At 42.7% G+C, this 20,258-nt stretch overlaps 1 protein-coding gene across 1 annotated transcript; it reads left to right on the forward strand.

Moving 5' to 3' along the window:
• The first annotated feature begins 5,355 nt into the window (after window positions 1–5,355).
• Window positions 5,356–18,987, forward strand: rab23 (RAB23, member RAS oncogene family). The gene is made up of 7 exons (XM_083775703.1): window positions 5,356–5,746; window positions 12,811–13,012; window positions 13,277–13,362; window positions 13,618–13,774; window positions 15,290–15,372; window positions 15,551–15,643; window positions 17,258–18,987. The coding sequence occupies exons 2-7, from the start codon at window positions 12,858–12,860 to the stop codon at window positions 17,389–17,391; spliced, it is 708 nt and encodes a 235-aa protein (XP_083631829.1). The 5' UTR covers window positions 5,356–5,746; window positions 12,811–12,857; the 3' UTR covers window positions 17,392–18,987.
• The last annotated feature ends 1,271 nt before the right edge of the window (window positions 18,988–20,258 follow it).

The raw sequence follows: 20,258 nt of genomic DNA on the forward strand, positions 1-20,258 counted from the left end.
GACGCTGATGTGCATCACTTCAATGTCCACAACTTCAGTTATGATATTTAGCGTGGTGACTTCTCCTTGCACCAGCCATCCAAATACACTTTCCAGTGCAACTAACTATAGTCCTTCATTCAGTCTCTCCATTTTTCCTGTGCCCATTTTCCAATATTCATGGTCTCCGCCAATTAGGACTCCTAATTACACTGCATCCATCCCTATGATCGGTATATCTGCTATGGGCATTCCTTTTGCTTCCAAGTCCCTCCTTATCTTTCCGTTTGGCGCTTTAATCATAGCCAACCACCTGAACATCTTCTTTACAAACATTGCAACAAAGCTGGTTAGCAAACTGCCCTCCCACTCTGGGCGTTTTGGTGTAGAGCATATCAAAGCCTTCTACAAAAACCTTGGTGTTTGTAAAGATGATTTCAAAATGGCAATGGTAACAACCGAGGAGGTACTTAAAAAACTGAGTGCCCTCCAACCCCACAAGGCCACTGGCCATGACAATATCCCCTCCAAATTTCTCAGAGACTCAGCCTTTTCCATAGCTCCAGTCATCACCCACATAGTTAACCTCTCCATCAAACAGGGACAGGTCCCCCAAGATTTTAAACTGGCCAAAGTAACCCCCTTGTACAAAAAAGGGAGTAAATTAGAACCCGACAACTACCGCCCTATTTCTATTCTAAGCTCCATCTCGAAAGTGATGGAAAAAATAGTCTATGAACAGGTTGAAAAGTATCTTGCCACTAATAAATTGCTGTACGAGTTCCAATCTGGTTTCAGAACATCCCACTCCACTGACACATGCCTCCTCTATTTGAGCGACCACATCAAACACGAGGTGGACACTGGAAAATACTGCGGCATGGTCATGCTGGACCTCCAAAAGGCTTTTGACACCGTGAACCACTCCATACTGGTTAACAAGCTTAAAGCTATTGGTTTTGATAGCACATCAGTGAGCTGGATGCAATCCTACCTGGAGGGGAGAGAACAGATGGTGGAGGTGAACGGAACACTGTCCCCTCCCCTCCCAGTGAGCTGTGGCGTCCCACAAGGAAGCATACTAGGGCCTTTACTGTTCCTAATATATGTTAACGACATGACTTCAGCTTGTGACTGCAACTTGTTCCTGTTCGCAGATGACTCAGCACTGCTGGTCTCGGACAGGAACAAACTGCAGGTTGAAAAGACCCTCAGCTCTGAACTCGGTAGAATCTGCACCTGGCTCGCTGATAACAAACTATCCTTACACCTGGGAAAAACTGAATCCATCCTCTTCGGATCAAATAGTAATCTCAGCAAGGCAGATGGCTTCTTGGTTAGAGTGGGTGACAATATTATCACACGAAAAGATCAAATTACCTACCTAGGTTCCATCCTGGAGGCCAATCTTTCCGGTGATAAGATGGCCACCAACGTAATCAAAAACGTCAATCCAAGAACAAGATTCCTTTACAGGATCTCCTCACTGGTCAGCAAAAACACCTTGAAGACCTTAACAGGAGCCCTCGTACAAGGTTTCTTTGACTATGCATCCACCTCTTGGTACCACAGCACCTCAAAGGCCCTTAAAACAAGGCTCCAGACCTCCCAAAACAAACTGGTCAGGCTCCTACTTGGCCTCACCCCCCGAACCCACCTCACCCCTGCCCACTTTGACAGGCTGGGATGGCTTAGGGTCGACGACAGAGTACAGCATCTTGCAATGGGTCTGGTCCACAAGATTCGATACACCACCAAGATACCCATGTACCTGTCTAAATACTTCCTTAATGTAAACGAAGTCCACACCCACAACACCAGAGGGAGTGCAACAAACCATGTACAACCCAGATTCGGCACAAACAAGGGACTAAATTATTTTCGCTCCTATGCCACCAAAATGTGGAACGCCCTACCAACAGTCATTAAGACATGTGAATCCCTTGACTCCTTCAAAACCGCTCTCAAAGGGCACCTACGGATGGCTGCAATTCGAAACTGGCCTCTGTAAAATCTGAATCCCCCCCCCCCCCCACCCCATTTCCCCTCACTGTATATGTATCTTTTCCCTTTTTGCTTCCTATATGATGAATTCCTGTTCTGTTCTTTAGCTACATAGAAGTGTCTATTTGTATGTCTCTAAATGTTTTGATGAATTGAACAATGTGGACCCTGTTGTAACCAAGTGTAATGCTTAATTGGGTCGTCCACTCACAGTTGACAGTCTTTGTATTGAGTTTGTGCTTAAAATGTACTGTAAATTCTACAAACTGTTAATAAATATTTCAATCAATCAATCAATCAAAGAGCTCAACTTGGGTGTTTCCAATAAATGGACATCAATGCTTTGATTGTTCTTAATATTTCTCAAACGAGCCTTCACTTTTCTGCAGGTACTCTGGGGTGTTTTGGAACCAAACACATACATATTCAACGTTTCTTTACCTATAACTGGCAGGTTAAGTGCTCTGGAAATATCCTCTTTAATGAAACTGCGGGTGCTATACTATACCCCCATCTAGGCACCTGGCTGGCTTTGCGTTGGTGCATCTATCCAAATGGTAGCTGTCATCAGTAATACTGTACTATTGTCAGAGTTGCTTGCTACACTACTAACTGCATCTGCAACACTGTGGTCAGCCTGTCTGTCGTTGCCGTGGTCATGCGCTGTATATTGACTGGCTGTTTGATTGCAAACTGTTTTGTGCTGTCTGCACCCGCACTCTTCACAGTGAATGCCCTGGCCCCTGCGTTCTACAATTACGCGCGACATGCCTGCCTACTAGACATACAAAACACCGGAGTGTTTCTCTTCTTAGTTCATGACCAACTTACTAACTGCATCTGACCAAATCAGCCAAAAGTAACTTTATCAATGCTCGAGAGCTCTGGAAGCTACTCAACCAACTATAGGCTGTGGTCAGAAACTAAAAACCACGTTTACTAACATAAACATCAAATCGAATAACACCCTCATCACTGACAAGCTTGATGTAGCCAACCACTTGAACATCTTCTTTACAAACATTGCAACAATGCTGGTTAACAAACTTCCCTCCCACTCTGGGCATTTTGGTGTAGAGCACATCAAAGCCTTCTACAAAAACCTAGGTGTTTGTAAAGATGATTTTAAAATGGCAATGGTAACAACTGAGGAGGTAGGCCTACTTAAAAAACTGAGTGCCCTCCAACCCAACAAGGCCACTGGCCATGACAATATTCCCTCCAAATTCAGAGACTCAGCCATTTCCATAGCTCCAGTCATCACCCACATAGTAAACCTCTCCATCAAACAGGGACAGGTCCCCCAAGATTTTAAACTGGCCAAAGTAACCCCCCTGTACAAAAAAGGGAGTAAATTAGAACCTGGCAACTACCGCCCTATTTCTATTCTAAGCTCCATCTCGAAAGTGATGGAAAAGATAGTCTATGAACAGGTTGAAAAGTATCTTGCCACTAATAAATTGATGTACGAGTTCCAATCTGGTTTCAGAACATCCCACTCCACTGACACATGCCTCCTCTATTTGAGCGACCACATCAAACACGAGGTGGATGCTGGAAAATACTGCGTCATGGTCATGCTGGACCTCCAAAAGGCTTTTGACACCGTGAACCACTCCATACTGGTTAACAAGCTTAAAGCTATTGGTTTTGATAGCACATCAGTGAGCTGGATGCAATCCTACCTGGAGGGGAGAGAACAGATGGTGGAACACTGTCCCCCCCCTCTCCCAGTGAGCTGTGGAGTTCCACAAGGAAGCATACTAGGGCCTTTACTGTCCTAATATATGTAAACGACATTGTTCCTGTTCGCAGATGACTCAGCACTGCTGGTCTCGGACAGGAGCAAACTGCAGGTTGAAAAGACCCTCAGCTCTGAACTCGGTAGTATCTGCACCTGGCTCGCTGATAACAAACTATCCTTACACCTGGGAAAAACTGAATCCATTCTCTTCGGATCAAATAGTAATCTCAGCAAGGCAGATGGCTTCTTGGTTAGAGTGGGTGACAATATTATCACACGAAAAGATGAAATTACCTACCTAGGTTCCATCCTGGAGGCCAATCTTTCCGGTGATAAAATGGCCACCAACGTAATAAAAAAAGTCAATCAAAGAGCAAGATTCCTTTACAACAGGGGTGCCCAAAAGGTAGATTGCGATCTACCAGTAGATCACAAAGGTGCCACATTGTGGCACATGACATGCCCCTAAAGAATATTTAAATTAAATATATAAAAGACAATATTCTTGGCATCTGCCACTTGAATTAAAGGCGACTTGATTGATTGACATCAAAATGCGCCTGTCACCTCAAATCCACAAATTACACAATGCAACATTTTGTTTTCAGTGTTGCTATGTGCACAAACATTGGTAGCATTATAAATTGCCGCTATTCCAAAAGCACCCTCAGGTAGGCTACATATTTAAACTATTTTCAGGTGGGTATATCTTGTTGAGCTGGTCATTTTGAAAGTAGCTCTCAAGTAAAAAAAGGGTGGGCACCCCTGCTTTACAGGATCTCCTCACTGGTCAACAAAAACACCTTGAAGACCTTAACAGGAGCCCTCGTACAAGGTTTCTTTGACTATGCATGCACCTCTTGGTACCACAGCACCTCAAAGGCCCTTAAAACAAGGCTCCAGACCTCCCAAAACAAACTGGTCAGGCTTCTACTTGGCCTCACCCCCCGAACCCACCTCACCCCTGCCCACTTTGACAGGCTGGGATGGCTTAGGGTCGACGACAGAGTACAGCATCTTGCAATGGGTCTGGTCCACAAGATTCGATACACCACCAAGATACCCATGTAGGCCTACCTGTCTAGATACTTCCTTAATGTAAACGAAGTCCACACCCACAACACCAGAGGGAGTGCAACAAATGCATGTACAACCCAGATTCGGCACAAACAAGAGACTAAATTATTTTCGCTCCTATGCCACCAAAATGTTGAATGCCCTACCAACAGTCATTAAGACATGTGAATCCCTTGACGATAACCTTTTTCTATATTATTTGTACAAACTGATGTTATTTGAAAAAAACGTATGTTTACCTTTTTTCTATTTTTTTGTAAAAACTGATGTTTTTCGATGTTTCTATATTTAAATAAACTACATTACATTTGACCATACATTTTCAGTAAAGTATATAAAAGAGCTCAAAAGGTATACATATTCAGTCAGACAACTCACCCCGAAAGTGAAGACAACTCACCCCGAAAGTGGCCGAAAGTGAAGCCAACTCACGCCAGAAAGTGAAGCCATCTCACCCCTGGTGAGTTGTATTCACTTTCGGGGTGAGTTGTCTAAAAAGGGTAAAAAGGGTGAGTTGTCTTGTTACCCTTCTCTATTGACGTGGATCGTCTTTGGCTCGCCTCCCTGGCAACTGAACCAGAGCCTGAACTAGCTACAGCACTAGCTAAAAAGCTCAGCTCGCCGCTAGCTATGCGCATGAGACACGTAGCGAGCGAGTCAGTTAATTTACAATTCACAACACACCCAACAGTTTCGACATTAATCAAAATGATTCGTTCTTGAAGCGGAATACTGAGTACTGAGTAGATCCCGTGTCAGTTGTAGGCCTACTTGTAAGATACCAAAGACGATTCTGTGCTGGAAGTGAAGAGCGGCTAACGACAAGCTAACGTCCACGACCACTACATTACATCCTTTAACTATAGGAACGGCAGATGTGATTAAGAGTAAGACACTGGATGTAACGTTGGATACAGCTAGATGACTACTATATTTTGACAGGTAAGAGTCAGACTAGTCTGAGTTCGTTTGCAACCTTTAATTTGTTGCTTGCATTTCCGTGAGTCAGGAACCAACATTTTGGCCCCAAAACTGGTTGTTATTGTTTTTTTTATTAGTGAAATAGAAATAGACAGGAATGTCTAGCCAGACTTTAAATGTGCCCACCCATGGCTTCCAACCAAGATTCTAGCCACTTTCACCCAGGCGTCACTATTTTGTGCATGGGGCAAATACCACAATTGAAATGTCACAAGCTTTTTTGTGTTTGATCCTTTTGGTCAATACAGCATATTATTTTCAGTGAGCATCAATGAACAAAAACAATCTCGATTAGGCCTAACTGTTTCTGTGATATTACATAGTCATAGTACATTCCAGGGCTACAGCTTCACTGTCCATTTATTATGCTACTCTGCATTTAAAAACGTATACAGTACCAATGTTCAACTGTGTGTGTGTGTGTGTGTGTGTGTGTGTGTGTGTGTGTGTGTGTGCGTGCGTGCGCGCGCGTGTTGGAGCCTTGGAGGGAGCTATATCACAAGCACTCAAGCATAGAAATAATTACTAACAATCAAGGACACTGTCCCTCCACTCCCGCCTGACAACAGTGACAAGTAACTGAATGGTTTATTTTCATAATTAACTGATTAGTTAGATTAACTGTTCCCTCCCCAGTAAGGCCTATACTGTAAATGCTTCTTATAATACTGTTGGAACCTTTTGTGCCTGATTTCTAAACACAGCTGAGAACGTGGGGGTTGTGTCCACAGGGCTGGATCTACCATATGGGCACTTTGGGCACGTGCCCTCGGGCACCAGGGGCCCCTAAAAAAAGACATTTCCCTGCCAATCTGAATGAAATAAATGGTGTCTAAATAGATTAGTATTTTATTGTTGGTGAGAAGGCAGCTGAAAAGTGCAATTGTGTGTAAAGCAGTAAAGGCCTATTCATAGTCTGGATTTTTGGTGATGAGGTGACCACCGGACGGTGGTGAGCTGACCACCGGAGCTGAAATAACGTTGAGCGGTGGTGAGTAAAAACAGAGAGATGGGCTGGAGCGGTGGCGGTGGTTTGCTCTTCACCGCGGCTCGTGACGTCATGTTGTAGTTTGGTGGTCACCTAACCACCATAAATCCAGACTATGTATGAGCCTTTACAATGCGCTAGATTGGCTGTTCAAGGTGGGTGGGCCCACTGGGCCAGGTGAGGTCAGGTGGAGAGATGATTCTGGTGTAATAAATAAAAGACGTACGTCCGCCATCCAGCATTGCTTTATTTTCATTCTGCATGCATAGCGCGTCAGGTGGCTCGACAAAAAAAGTTAAAACACTTAACTACACTGGCGAATTATCTTACCCATTCGCTTACAGTCTGGGTCAAATAAAAATAATTTGTTTGTTACTGCCTGGCTGTCACTCTGGGGCGGGGTAGGCGACCAGGAATAGGCCAATATAACGGCATAAAACCTCCCCAAAACGACCAAAACTTTGCACAAAGATTTACGTGTGCATGTGAAGGGGGCCCTTCAAGCTTCAGTGCCCAGGGGCCCTCAGAGGTATTAAACGGGCCCTGTGTGTCCATGGAACCCAAATCTACTCTGCCAATGCCAAACAACTTGCTAATACTATTGTATGTTTTAATACAATTGATTCGTTTAATTAAGTCAACAAGTCAGGAGCCTCAGTGGTGTGTGCCACAAGCAACTCTTGGATCTTATTTTTATGTCTGGAATTTAGAGTTGCAATACCAACCCTAGCCACAATTTGCAACACTCGATTTTTATAATGGGTTGAATCTGGAGTTGCAATACCCTCCATAGACAGCACACTCATCCAAAATCTGATCAGCTTGTATTAAACAACGTTAAACTCACTAAAAGTGTAGCTGTAAGGCAAGCTTGAATTATCCTCTTTCAATCTGTTTAATATAAATCCACCGTAGACATGTTATGAGCTACTTTCTGTCAAGAAATTATGTGCAGGTGCATTGATGTAAATAGGTTTTCAATGTAATGTGTTCCAGGGCCCAGAGGTGGTCTTTTAGATGGGTCCACATTTTATGAGTCCTACTTCAATGACAGAGTACAGTACTGAGTACAGTATTGCATCCCAGGATGTCTATGGTGGATTTGTATGCAACAAAAACATTGCAGGTATAAAGTGGATAATCCAAGTTTTCCGTACATCTGCAATGTTGGTGAGTTTAACGACTATTACAATACAATCATATTTTAAAATTTTATCCCACGATTTTGTAACCCAGTTTTCTTTTCACCCAGTGCCAATTATCTAATGTAATCCTGGGCGCTACACTTCCTCTGCCAACCTGGGGGGGGCAGCGGACTGACCTCATGCCTCCTTCTATGCATGAGGAGTCCAAGCTGCTTCTTTTCACCTGACAGAGGGGAATTTCCCCGGCCGGACGTAGCGCGTCGAAGGGACACGTTATTCCGACCAGTTCCTTTCCCCTCCATCAGGCGCCCCGGCTGGCCAGGGGGAGGTAGTTTTTTAGAGACCAGGATTACGGCATGTTTTTGTGAGGGTATCTACCCTAGGGGACACGGGGAGAACATGCAAACTCCACACAGAAAGGCCCTATCGCCAACCCCCGCCTCGGGTATGGGCACTGATGACGCGGAGGAGGGAACACGCCGCCAGTGCCCACAGCGTCCCCAGCAGGAATCGAACCCAGGACCTTCTAGCTATGAGGCGACAGCACTACCAACTGTGCCACCGTGCCCCTCAGATAGGACATTTCTGTTTGGATGTATGATATTGCAACTCTAGATTCTAGATATTAACTAGAAAAAGTGCCCTTCCGGGCACAGGTCTCCACCAGGTTATCCACAGATCCGTGCAGTTAGAGGTAAAAACACTTTTCGGCCAGTTATAGCGCCACCTTGAGGCTGAGTTGAAATTGTTCATGTGGCATTTCGTCCTCGGCCTAGTGGGAATGTGGGTGCACAATTTCACGGAAATCACGCGATGTGTTCATGATTTGCAGCATTTTGTTTGAAACTGAGCACTCCTGTGAACTTTGGAAGCCAATCTTAACCAATCAGGATGGAGTCTGATAAATCTGAAAGACCCGTTTTGTTAAATGGCTCTAGAGAGACTGTGTACCAATTTGCGTGATGTTTGGACAAGATCTGTAGGTGTACTGTGCAAAAACTTGTTTTGCACAAAGCGGCCTCCTGGTGGCGCTATAACAGGCCGTTCTGGAAAGTTTGGGGCAGAGGTTCATGGTTGGCATCCAGGGAGTGTGTGCAAAATATGGCATTGAAAAACTTGTTTTGCACAAAGCGGCCTCCTGGTGGCGCTATAACAGGCCGTTCTGGAAAGTTTGGGGCAGAGGTTCATGGTTGGCATCCAGGGAGTGTGTGTGCAAAATATGGCATCGACCGGGTTAACGGTGGCCGAGATTAGCTGTTCACGGACACACGGACACACACGCGGACGGACGGAGTGCAAAACATACTCTCCCCACATGCCTTCGGCCTGGTGGAGACAAATACTAGGATCTAAGCACTGTCTCCTCAGCGTATATCTATTCTACGTCCGAGCATAGACATGGTAACGCCCGTCTGCCTCTGATTGGCCTACCAACACTGTCTTGCCCCAATGGTCTCACCAGACTGTCCTCTGAGAAGTGAGGTTACTCCGTGGTGGGAAATTAGACATCACATCACAAGGCACGAGCGACAGTAACTTGTACCTTTTTATTTTTGTGGAAGAGGCAAACTAATATTGTTTATTTCGTTTGCTTTGATTGAATGATTGATTGAACACGTATTTGTATGATTTGATTTGGGCGTGTTCTAAATTCTAAATAAAATAAATAAATTAATAATACTATTATACTAAAAAAGATAAAGATTAAGGGAAAAGAGACCTTTTTACAGTACAATAATGTTTCAAGTTTACACTGTATACTGCCCTCTCCACACCTATGCGCAAAACGGTTTTGCGCCGCGGACAGAAGAAGCTGTGCGGCGTGTGCGCAGCAGGTTTTTAGACAGCTGGTGGATGGGAATTAAGCTCCACCTCCGCGGATGATTGACGTGGAGGAGAGCGCTTCCGGAGCGCTTCCGGAGCGACAGTAACTTGTACCTTTTATTTTTGTGGAAGAGGCAAACTAATATTGTTTCCACCTGGAAAAAAATACTTTTAGTTACTCCGCTGCGCCCTCTACCGATATTGCCCAGAGAACTGCCTCATAGAGAATACTTTTCTGGCCAAAACGTACCGTTTATACATGTGGTGGGGGGCTCAGAGTGCGTCCACTAAGGAAAGTTGTCTTTCTATTGACACAACACGTCTTTGTATTGGTGAGTAGGTCAAACGTTCGTGAGATTTCCACAAAAGAGGAGAGGCTGGTCTGATTTCGATTTGAGATTTAAAACTGATAGTCCCATAGCCTTACTGCAGGGCAGAATCGAAGCAGTAGAAGGCTATGGACCAGAGCTAAACTACTACTATGCACCTCGGAGGAAAGTCTGGTAAGGCCGGCAATGTCGGTAGGCCAATCGAAGGCAGGCGGGGCGTTACCATGTCTATGCTCGGACGTAGAACAGATTTACGCGGCGTCTCATGCTGATCACCATTCACCACCAGCCTCATCACACACTGCTGTAGGAGTGGGATGGCATTCCATTCCACTCATCAACCAGGATTTTTGTTTGCAAGTCAGCCAACGTGGTTGGGTGTTGGTCATTCTAGCATGAACAGTTTGCCCAAGCTGATCCCAGAAGTGTCCAATTGGGTTCATGGGTTGAGGTGAGGACTGTTGTTGGTAGGCCATTCCATTCTCTATACTCCCAAATTCTGGAGGTAGTCTCTGATAAACCCTACTCTGTTTTATTCCTTGTGACTGATATATCTTAATAATCATCCATTCACCAACACAAATAAAGAGTCATTAGCAACAGCAGAATATGCATAGGTTATAGGTACCAGAGACTACATGGCTTAGGTCGCCATTCTTGCATATTTAATTTGCTGCATTTGCCTAATTGCCTTCACACTGGCTGTGTCAAACCGCATCAGGGGACGTTATCAGTGTGTTCAATTGATGAACTATACAGTGAAATATATGGTGTTAAAAATATATACTTTGAGTAATAGAACAGGACTAGGACGTAAAGTGAGCGTTATGTGGATGCAGTGTGTCGTCGGGGACTGGCAGCGTTGCTGCGTAATAATGCCTTCTCCTTCCTTCTCGTGTGCCCAAAACCAACTTCTTCATCCCACAACTGGCACATTAATCCCCTATAGTTAATGCGATTGCATTCACACCTGCGGTGATCCGCACTCTGCTGCGCTTTGAAGCGACGTGAAACCCCAGTTTTCTTTGTTAAGCTTTGATGCGCATTAGAATTTGAATGAGCCTTCAGTTCACACCTGCCAAACGAAGCACACTTTCCGACAATATGCAGCAGGATTCGTTTTAATTGCAGTATACCATGCTGGTGTGAGTTGCTATGTAGATAATCAGTTGAACTTTGGATTAGTTTGTTTATAATTTGGTTGCTAATGCTTGTTAAAACATTGATCATTTAAAAGCTACAACTCCATAATTGTTCTCTAATTGTGCCAATTATGCTCAAACTTCAGACTTTTTTTCCCTGTGCTAATTGATACTCATTATTAAGTTAAAATATGCTAATGAACATGACTAATGCTCGTGATACATTACGAACAGTGTGACTTTTTCATTTATTTTGTCTACCATCATATTATTGAGAGAATTATAATTTGTTCATTGGCCAATTTGACATTGTGCATTGCTGTTACTATGCTAGACAAATTATATGGACTATAGCAAGTTAAAAGAAAGTATGAAATATAAGAATCAAATGTGAAGTAAATATCAAGTAAAACTAGGAACTGGAAGTGTATATGCTGTAATGGGATAAGGCATGAATAATATTGCACAGGCCAATCACCAGTTAGACATATAAGATTATACTACACAGGTATTGTATATAGCGCATTAGATTATGCACATATTCTGGTCGTTTCCCTGCAATTCCAGTCATGGTATGGGATCTAGTTACATTTTGGTGATCAGTTCAGGATATATGCCTTAAATTACATGATAAACTAGAAAAAGTGCCCTTCTGGGCACAGGTCTCCACCAGGATAGGAATGTAGGACATTGCAGCTTGCCTTCATCTGGTGGTTGGATAAAAGGGCAACAAAAGTAAACTAGGGAGTTGGCATACAAAGTTATCCACAGATCCGTGCAGTTAGAGGTAGTGGCCAGTTATAGTGCCACCTTGAGGCTGAGTTGAAATTGTTCATGTGGCATTTCTTCCTCGGCCTAGTGGGAATGTGCGTGCACAATTTGACGGAAATCACGCGATGTGTTCATGATTTGCAGCATTTTTTTGAAACTGAGCACTCCTGTGAACTTTGGAAGCCAATCTTAACCAATCAGGATGGAGTCTGAGAAATCTGAAAGACCCGTTTCGTTGAATGGCTCTAGAGAGACTGTGTACCAATTTGCGCGATGTTTGGACAAAATCTGTAGGTGTACTGTGCAAAAACTTGTTTTGCACAAAGCGGCCTCCTGGTGGCGCTATAACAGGCCGTTCTGGAAAGTTTGGGGCAGAGGTTCATCGTTGGCATCCAGGGAGTGTGTGTGCAAAATTTGGCATCGACCGGGTTAACGGTGGCCGAGATTAGCTGCTCACGGACACACACACGGACGGACACACACACGGACGGACGGACGGAGTGCAAAACATACTCCCCCCCCCCCCCCCCCCCCCCCCCATGCCTTCGGCCTGGTGGAGACAACAAAGGAACCTAGAGGTGGTGTGTAGAGGTTGAGAATCATGGCTTGCGTTTCATCCCAAGTGGTTTTGGTATTTTCATCCCCCTCTGGTGGACTAATTTATCATGTTACAGACAGCCGAATTATGTGTATGTATGGGCTTGATATTACAACATATAACTCCAATTTACTTTGTATGTGTACGTTACACCATTAACATTGTAGTTAATTGCTACATGTATGTACCATATACAATTGTCTTTTTCTTTCCCCATGTTACTCTCAGGTGATCTCTGAAACTTCCTGAAAAGTGAGAACTCTTACTAAGCCACCATGTTGGAGGAGGACATGGAAGTTGCCATCAAGGTGGTGGTCGTTGGCAATGGAGCAGTTGGCAAATCTAGTATGATACAGCGCTACTGCAAGGGTGTCTTCACTAAAGACTACAAAAAGACCATTGGAGTGGACTTTCTGGAAAGGCAGATCATGTAAGTGTGGCTTGAAAGCTTTTTAAAATGTGTGCCTGTAATGATGACATTGTCCAGATCTATCCAAGATATGGACACCAGGGTTAACGTGGTTAATTTGTTATTCTGGTGTGGGATGACCTTGTTATGGCTATTGTCGGAACTGTCTGGTGATCTATTGAAACAGAGCTCTGACTCAGTGCTCTGTTTCAATAGCTCACCAGAGCTACTCTGGAGTATAAATGAAGCTTTAAGAGTTGGACATAATCAATTTATGTATTTCAGAGTAAACGATGAAGAGGTCAGATTGATGTTGTGGGACACTGCCGGACAGGAGGAGTTTGACGCCATCACCAAGGCCTACTACCGTGGTAAGACACTCCTTTTATTCTCCTTTTTTTCCTTAATTTTTTCATTCTTCGTTTGGATGTTTTGTAGAAATGTTATGAATTGTAGTATTACATCCATATACAGTATGTATTGTAGTTTGAATATTTGACACAGACATCACAACAAAGTAAACATGAGCACAGGCATGAATAGAACTATATAGCATCAATTAATTGGCATTTATATAGCATCAATTAATTGGCATTTATTGTTGGTGTGTTCTCTCTGTATTCCAGGTGCTCAAGCCTGTGTACTAGTGTTCTCCACCACAGACAGAGAGTCCTTTCAGGCTATAAGCAGCTGGAGGGAGAAGGTAGAAATGGAGGTTGGAGATATTCCCACTGTTCTGGTGCAGAACAAAATTGACCTCCTGGATGAGACCGTTATTAAAAAGTAAGCGTTTGCTTGACCGTAATAACACTACCAGATATGTGAAAACTCTTTTAGGCACTGTAATCGTATTTTTGGTACAGTCAATTTAAAGCAGCTGTATGAGTAGTAGTGGAGAACATGGAAATAAAATAAATGTATAGTCCGTTCATAACAACGGTATGGACAAAGAATTAATGGATCTAGATCCACAGGCTCCTCTGTGGTGCGCTTGTTCCATATCGTCACTGTGGGGTGGAAACTAGTGGATCCATGAAGTTATATAATATATAATACGTTTTGTTGGTTAAATATGTATACTTTTTTGTTTTTCAAAATAGCAAATCAACAAACTTACAATGCTATGCAACATTTTGTGAGCTTGTAGATCGGCTGTTGATTTTGTAACTTTTGAGCAACATTTATGTACGATTTAGGGCCGATTCATACTCCTATTTACCCCAGTTTCCGTGCTGTAGTGCCGAAATGATTTCGGCTCGTCAGAATTTTTCAGTAGCACCGAAGAGCCGATTTTAGGACGGTACCCGACGGTTTGACCTTTGTGCCATTGAAGTGCTAGAGTACCATGAGGTGGTAGAGTACCATGAGTCAAAATTACATTGGATGAGTGCTCCAGCTAGTGTCCGTGCATTTATAGTTGACCTTTTTGATTATGTTTGTTGCCAGATTTTTTCCTCCGGAAAGATTTTCATCTTAATACGACCCAGATAGGTTATCTCTTCTAGAGGTGCTCCGATCAGGTTATTTGGGACCGATCAAGATCACTGATTGTTTTTCTCACGATCGGCCGATACTGATCTAAATACCAATATTGATCTTGTGCGTAAGGAAACATTTTTAATATTTCCCAAATTATTATATGTCAAAACTGTTCCTGTGTGTGTGGTAGAAGGGGAGAATGTTTAGGTCTGTCACAAAGATGCAAAACGATATTATATATCTGATTGTCTTTTATACCACTTACCGTACATGGTATATCCAGATTGGGGAAATTGCTGATCACCGATCAAGTCATTTGGAGTGAATATCGGCCGATCACCGATCGGTGGCCGATCGATCGGAGCACCTCTAATCTCTTCTTTCCTTGTGATAACACTAGATGTTTCCACCCGACAGCAACCATAATTATGTATATCGCTTATGGTACACAGGTACAGTAACAATAAGCATAATCGGTTCCCTCAGCAAAGTAGGAGTCAGGAAATCTGGTCTTGGAGTGGTAGTGAACCTTGTATTTCGCTAACCAGTAATAGTGCAGAGGGGCATCGATCCAAATGTCAGTGTTCCACTGTGTTCTACCGGGGAGGAGTGGGCGGGCGCACAGAGCGGTGAACCAGTAGGATCCACCAGCTGTTTTTACCTGAAGATTTGAATCCGCCCCTCTAGACCAGAAATCACACTGGCTGGGGCAGGCTAATTATTTTATATCTATTGGCACAGTATGTCCAATATGGGTTTTAATACATGTTCAGCAACATGCTTTGAAATGGAGCACTTCTCAATGTTCTTGCCCTGCAGTGAGGAGGCAGAAGCTTTGGCTAAAAGGTTGAAGTTGAGATTTTATCGTGCTTCAGTAAAAGAGGATCTTAATGTCAATGAGGGTAAGTAAAGCCTGATTTAAACTGTCATACAATACAATTTTGCCACTCACTGAAAATAGCTGATCTACAAGCTCACAACATTTTGAGACATGCCTTAAGACATGCCTATTTTCGACTAAAGTCACATTATGTCATGAATTAAATGTGTCAACCTTTACCTTCCACTGAATCTGTTTAGTTTTCAAATACTTGGCTGAAAAATATCTTCTACGTCTTAAGAAGCAAACGGCAGAGGAGCCAGAGGTGATCCATACAACAAGCAATAAAATAGGTATGCCTTTTTATATCTAGAATGTAACTAAAAATCTATAAATATTCGTTTATTTCATCAATGGGGTGTAGAGCAGTGGTTTCCAACCATAGACTGTAAAGAAATATGGACAAAGCGTTCCCCGGGTCTAACATGGACGTAAAATGAAGCCTGTTATTCCTGCACTGTAAGTCGCCATCTTTCTAGATCCGTTTGGGCCCAGCTGGCCATTGGCTGGCTCCGTTTTGGCCCAGCTGGCCATTGGCTGGCCCAGACACGAGGCGGGACTTCCCCCCTTCTTCTCCGTTGGTTTTTATTTTGACTCGAGTGGGAGGGGAATCCCGATCATAGACTGTAACGGTAGCCACGCCCCTCAGAACATGCGCGACTTTATGGTAATTCTTTTAATAAATGGGACCATAATTTTCCAAAAAGAATATTATGACATTAGAAATGAGACTTTAAACTAGTGACTGGAAGCAGAAAGTATTCATGACCATGTTTATTAAGGTAAAACAGTCTAGGTGAAGTTGGGCCCAAATACATGGACTTCTATGGGGCTATTTTTCTGGGTCCAATGACAGCGCCACAACAGACCATTATATGAACTTTCAGGAGTTTCAGGCTTCACAAAATATCTGTCTGACTGCCCCCCTGTTTCCAACCAGTGGTCCTTGAGGGGGTTCCAGGTGGTCCCCAGCTAAATGATTGAGAGTTGGTAACCAAATGCCCTTGTAGATATTTTTCCTCAAGAAACATCTGCATTACTTACATTACAAGAAGTCTACAAAATTGGATAAATGTAGAAGAATTGTTATTTTGACCAACATTTGACTGTGGACAAAATTTTATCCAAAGGCAACAAAATATTCCACGTTTTGGATCTCAGAGGCTAATATCATGGTGGTCCGTGGCTCAAATGCTGAATAAATAATGGACCTTGATATAAAAAGGGTTGAAATCCACTGGCATATGATTCTCATTGTTTTGACCCCAGTTTATGATGCATTAGGGTTAGGCCATGATTGCATGCCCTATTTGATACCATCTTTAGCTCTGCGACTCCAATCTCCAGTCCTATGTGTTCATTTAGTGTTGAGAGGCTACAAATGGACCCCATTTGTACGCTCTCTGATGTACAGACCCATACTTCCTCAGGGACCCCTGGGGGTCCTCTGGGCCCACGCTGAGAACCAGTGTCATAGAGGTTAACCACTCGCCCACAAGCACAGTTGCCCGGGTTTACCTTTCCGGTAGCGGTGGCTCTGGCGTGGCGCTCCACTGAACACAGTGTTCATTGTCAGTGTTCGTGGGAGGGAAGCTAGCAGGGTATTGTGTCCTTGTCTGCAATTTCCTACTGGCCGGGGGGTGGCTGAAGGGAACTGGGGAAGATAATGTGAACCTGAGCGTTAAGCTCTCGTGGTGAAACTCCTGCCGATCTCAGGTAAAAACTTGTGACTGGTGACTCCATGTGTATCGGAGGAGGCATATGGCCGTCTACACTCTCTGGACAGCAGTGGGTGGTTGGCAGTAGTGATGGAGATGGAGACCACACAGGAGTATTGTTTTAACTAAATTGGAGAGAGAATGAAAACGGCACAAAGAACATTACTGACACATTTTACATTTTCACAGGTGTTTTTAATACCACCAGTAGTAATGTCTGCAGCCAGAACTCCAGCAATGGCAGAGAAGTCATCAGCTTGCGACCTAACAAACAAAGGACCAAGAAGGGTAAAAATCCTTTTGGAAGCTGTAGCTTAGTTTAGACTGAATCATTGAAATAGTGCCTGGTTTAGAGAATGTTACTGAAAGTTGTTGTTGCTATCGAGCCACATTCACTGACACCAAAGCCTCCACAGAGGTGGGAATACTATTGATTTGATCACCTGGCATGATATTTTATCATTATCAATATCTTTGTTTTAGGTAGACAGTTAAACTCAGTACATGCTGTATTTTTATTTGCAGTTCTGACACAATTCTTCAGCTCGTTGTCCTCCTTGTGGCTGGCATGAGTAATACAACTTAGCACATTATGGCCCAAATAATGAAGAATCTCAATATGTTATTTGTGTGTTATTCCTGCATTCCTAAAATGCTAGAAACTTTATCCGAGGATCCACCAGTTTTTAGTGAGGACATTCGATGTTCCTCATAATGACATTACTAATGACTGAGTTAAACTGAGTTTTGACTCTTAATTCTTTGGGAGAATCACAAATTGATACCATTTAACTGGCCATTGACCAATATCCTTGGAATAACTTTATTTTCAAGGGCCTTGTAATGAAATTAATAGTATAATGTGTAAGGGAAAATGTTATATACTTTTCCAATACGTGTTTGTGTATTTGTTTTTTACAGATACTAATTTCTGCATCTGATTATTCACCTGTGCAATATGTTTATTTTTTATGATTATTTTGTACCATATTTTTCTAACTGTCAATAGAATATGGTTCAATATATGCTGTTATAGACAAAACTATGGAAATATTTGTTGATTATTTGTGCAAAAGTATTTTTATAAGAGTTGAGTGTTTGACGATATGTTCGCTGAAGTGTGCTTAACCTTAAAGTTGAGTTAGTGCCAAATTAAGTCTGCTGGTTCTGTAGTTAAGATGTAATGAAATAGATAGAATAGGATAGAATAGGATAGAATGTGCTCTCATGCATGACCAAATATGAATAAGCATATGAAATGCCCACAGTCTGTCTGTTTATCTACAGATTTGTGACTCACATAATCAGGCTTTGTTATATAAATCATGAAGTTAAACTAAAGGTATTTTCTTTTAATGTTCTATGAACTGTACCTCAAATCATAGTCACCTACATTTGTTATTACAATTGTTTACATTATACCACTACACTTCCTCCAACATTTCTTGGAATATAACTTTGAAACACTAATTGGTAGGTCCTGTATAATTGATATGATTGAAAATGTTCTTAACATATTTGACCTATAAAGTACTATGTGCAGTAGTTTAACCCCCTAGGCCCTACACACACAAACCTTTTTAATATAATTGATTTCTATACATTTTCTGATATTTGAATGTCATTCTGCTTTGTTGTGCTGAACAGTGAGAGTACGAGAATCTGGTTGATGAAAAGATGTCATGTTACTGAAAGATTCTGGGCTTGCACTGCATGAGCTGAAATGCTGTGCTTTTTATATACCTAATGTCTCACAGGGTAAATTATGCTATTACTGACTAGAGCCCAACCAATGTCAGACTTTTTGGTCTGAAGCCTATCCCGATTTTGCAGAGTCCTAGCCCACCAATAATTGTTTAGACTGATACTTTGTCAAGCAATGCAAGATTTTCTAATCCGTTGTGGGAGGGAGGGGGGGTAAATTGGTATTTTTTTAAATCTAATATTTTTGAGTGGTGCAACCACTCCCTTACGGAGCTATGTGTGGGTGGGTTGGTGCGTCTGAGCATGAAAACAGCATGGTTGTTTTTCACCACCTGTGCGCAACCTAACACACGCACAAACACACACGCACGTATTAACTGTATATATGGTGATTTCGGGTGTGCCAGTACAGTACAGTACGGTACAGTAGAGGGTACAAGCAGTAGAGGGACCCCCACACGGTAACTCTGTCATTTCTCAACCGTTTCGGACGCGGGGTGGCTCACCGGAATCGGGCCGGCACCCTGGGTGCGTTCCTGTGGGTCTGGAACTTCCGCCCCCCCCCCCCCACCCCACACAGAGTTGCACCACTCACTTCACACGGGTGTGATTTCTTTTTACATTTACATCATAAGCAAACAAGTAAATTAAAATAAAATAAAACACAAAGTGAACTTTATTTTGTTATTATTTTACGTTTGAAGATGTTCACATATAATGAAATGCACAAAATAGGGACACCAGGTTGAAAGTGGTTAAAAATTGTCGGCTGCATAATTGCCAATGCTAATGTCATAAAAAAGTCCAATATTTTGGCCAAACCCATATTTCGTTCTGGCTCTATTACTGTCTCCACTCCATGCTCCTGGGGGAAAAAGACAACTAAAAGGTACTTGTTCCTCATTAGAGTTGGGGTATTTTAGTATAGCATATCTCTGTCATATCAGCCCTAGATAGTGTTCAGTTCTACTATTGGTATTGTTCTGCGGTAGAATCAGATTTTGTGTTGTAGAAATACGGCCTTACTAAACATGTTCTGTGTGCAATCATTACAATTGCTTTGTTAACATGTGCTTATAAGCATTCTGACTATAATGCAGTGTGTGCACTGTGAAATACATGCACACGCATGTTTCATAGTTTGCAAAGGTTTTGCACTAATATGTCAATCATTCAAATGGATCACTCTTTGAAATAATGAACTGCATTCCCAAAGAGGTTCAGAAAAACAAGGATTCTACTGTTAGAATTCTACTGTTCTACTGCTAAAATTAAGAGTTTCTGCTGTGTACAGCCTGTTGTGTCTAGGAAATCCCAACAGGCGCTTCAAATGTGTTCCAATGTTATATACTATGGTGGCATTTTGTTCACTCATTTCAAGCTTGCTTCATCTGCTGTATTTAACCAATGTTTTATTGCTCTGTTTTGGAAATATATGTTTGATATATTGTATGCATGCCTTATGTCAGGGGTCTTCAACAGGGGG

This window comes from Protomyctophum parallelum, assembly GCF_964188405.1.
Source record: "Protomyctophum parallelum genome assembly, chromosome: 10".
Lineage (NCBI taxonomy): Eukaryota > Metazoa > Chordata > Actinopteri > Myctophiformes > Myctophidae > Protomyctophum > Protomyctophum parallelum.

Coding starts and splice junctions, on each gene's coding strand:
- rab23 (XM_083775703.1), top strand. CDS start 12,858: ATGTTGGAGGAGGACATGGAAGTTGCCATCAAGGTGGTGGTCGTTGGC. Junction 13,013..13,276: donor TTTCTGGAAAGGCAGATCAT/GTAAGTGTGGCT, acceptor TATGTATTTCAG/AGTAAACGATGAAGAGGTCA. Junction 13,363..13,617: donor CACCAAGGCCTACTACCGTG/GTAAGACACTCC, acceptor TCTGTATTCCAG/GTGCTCAAGCCTGTGTACTA.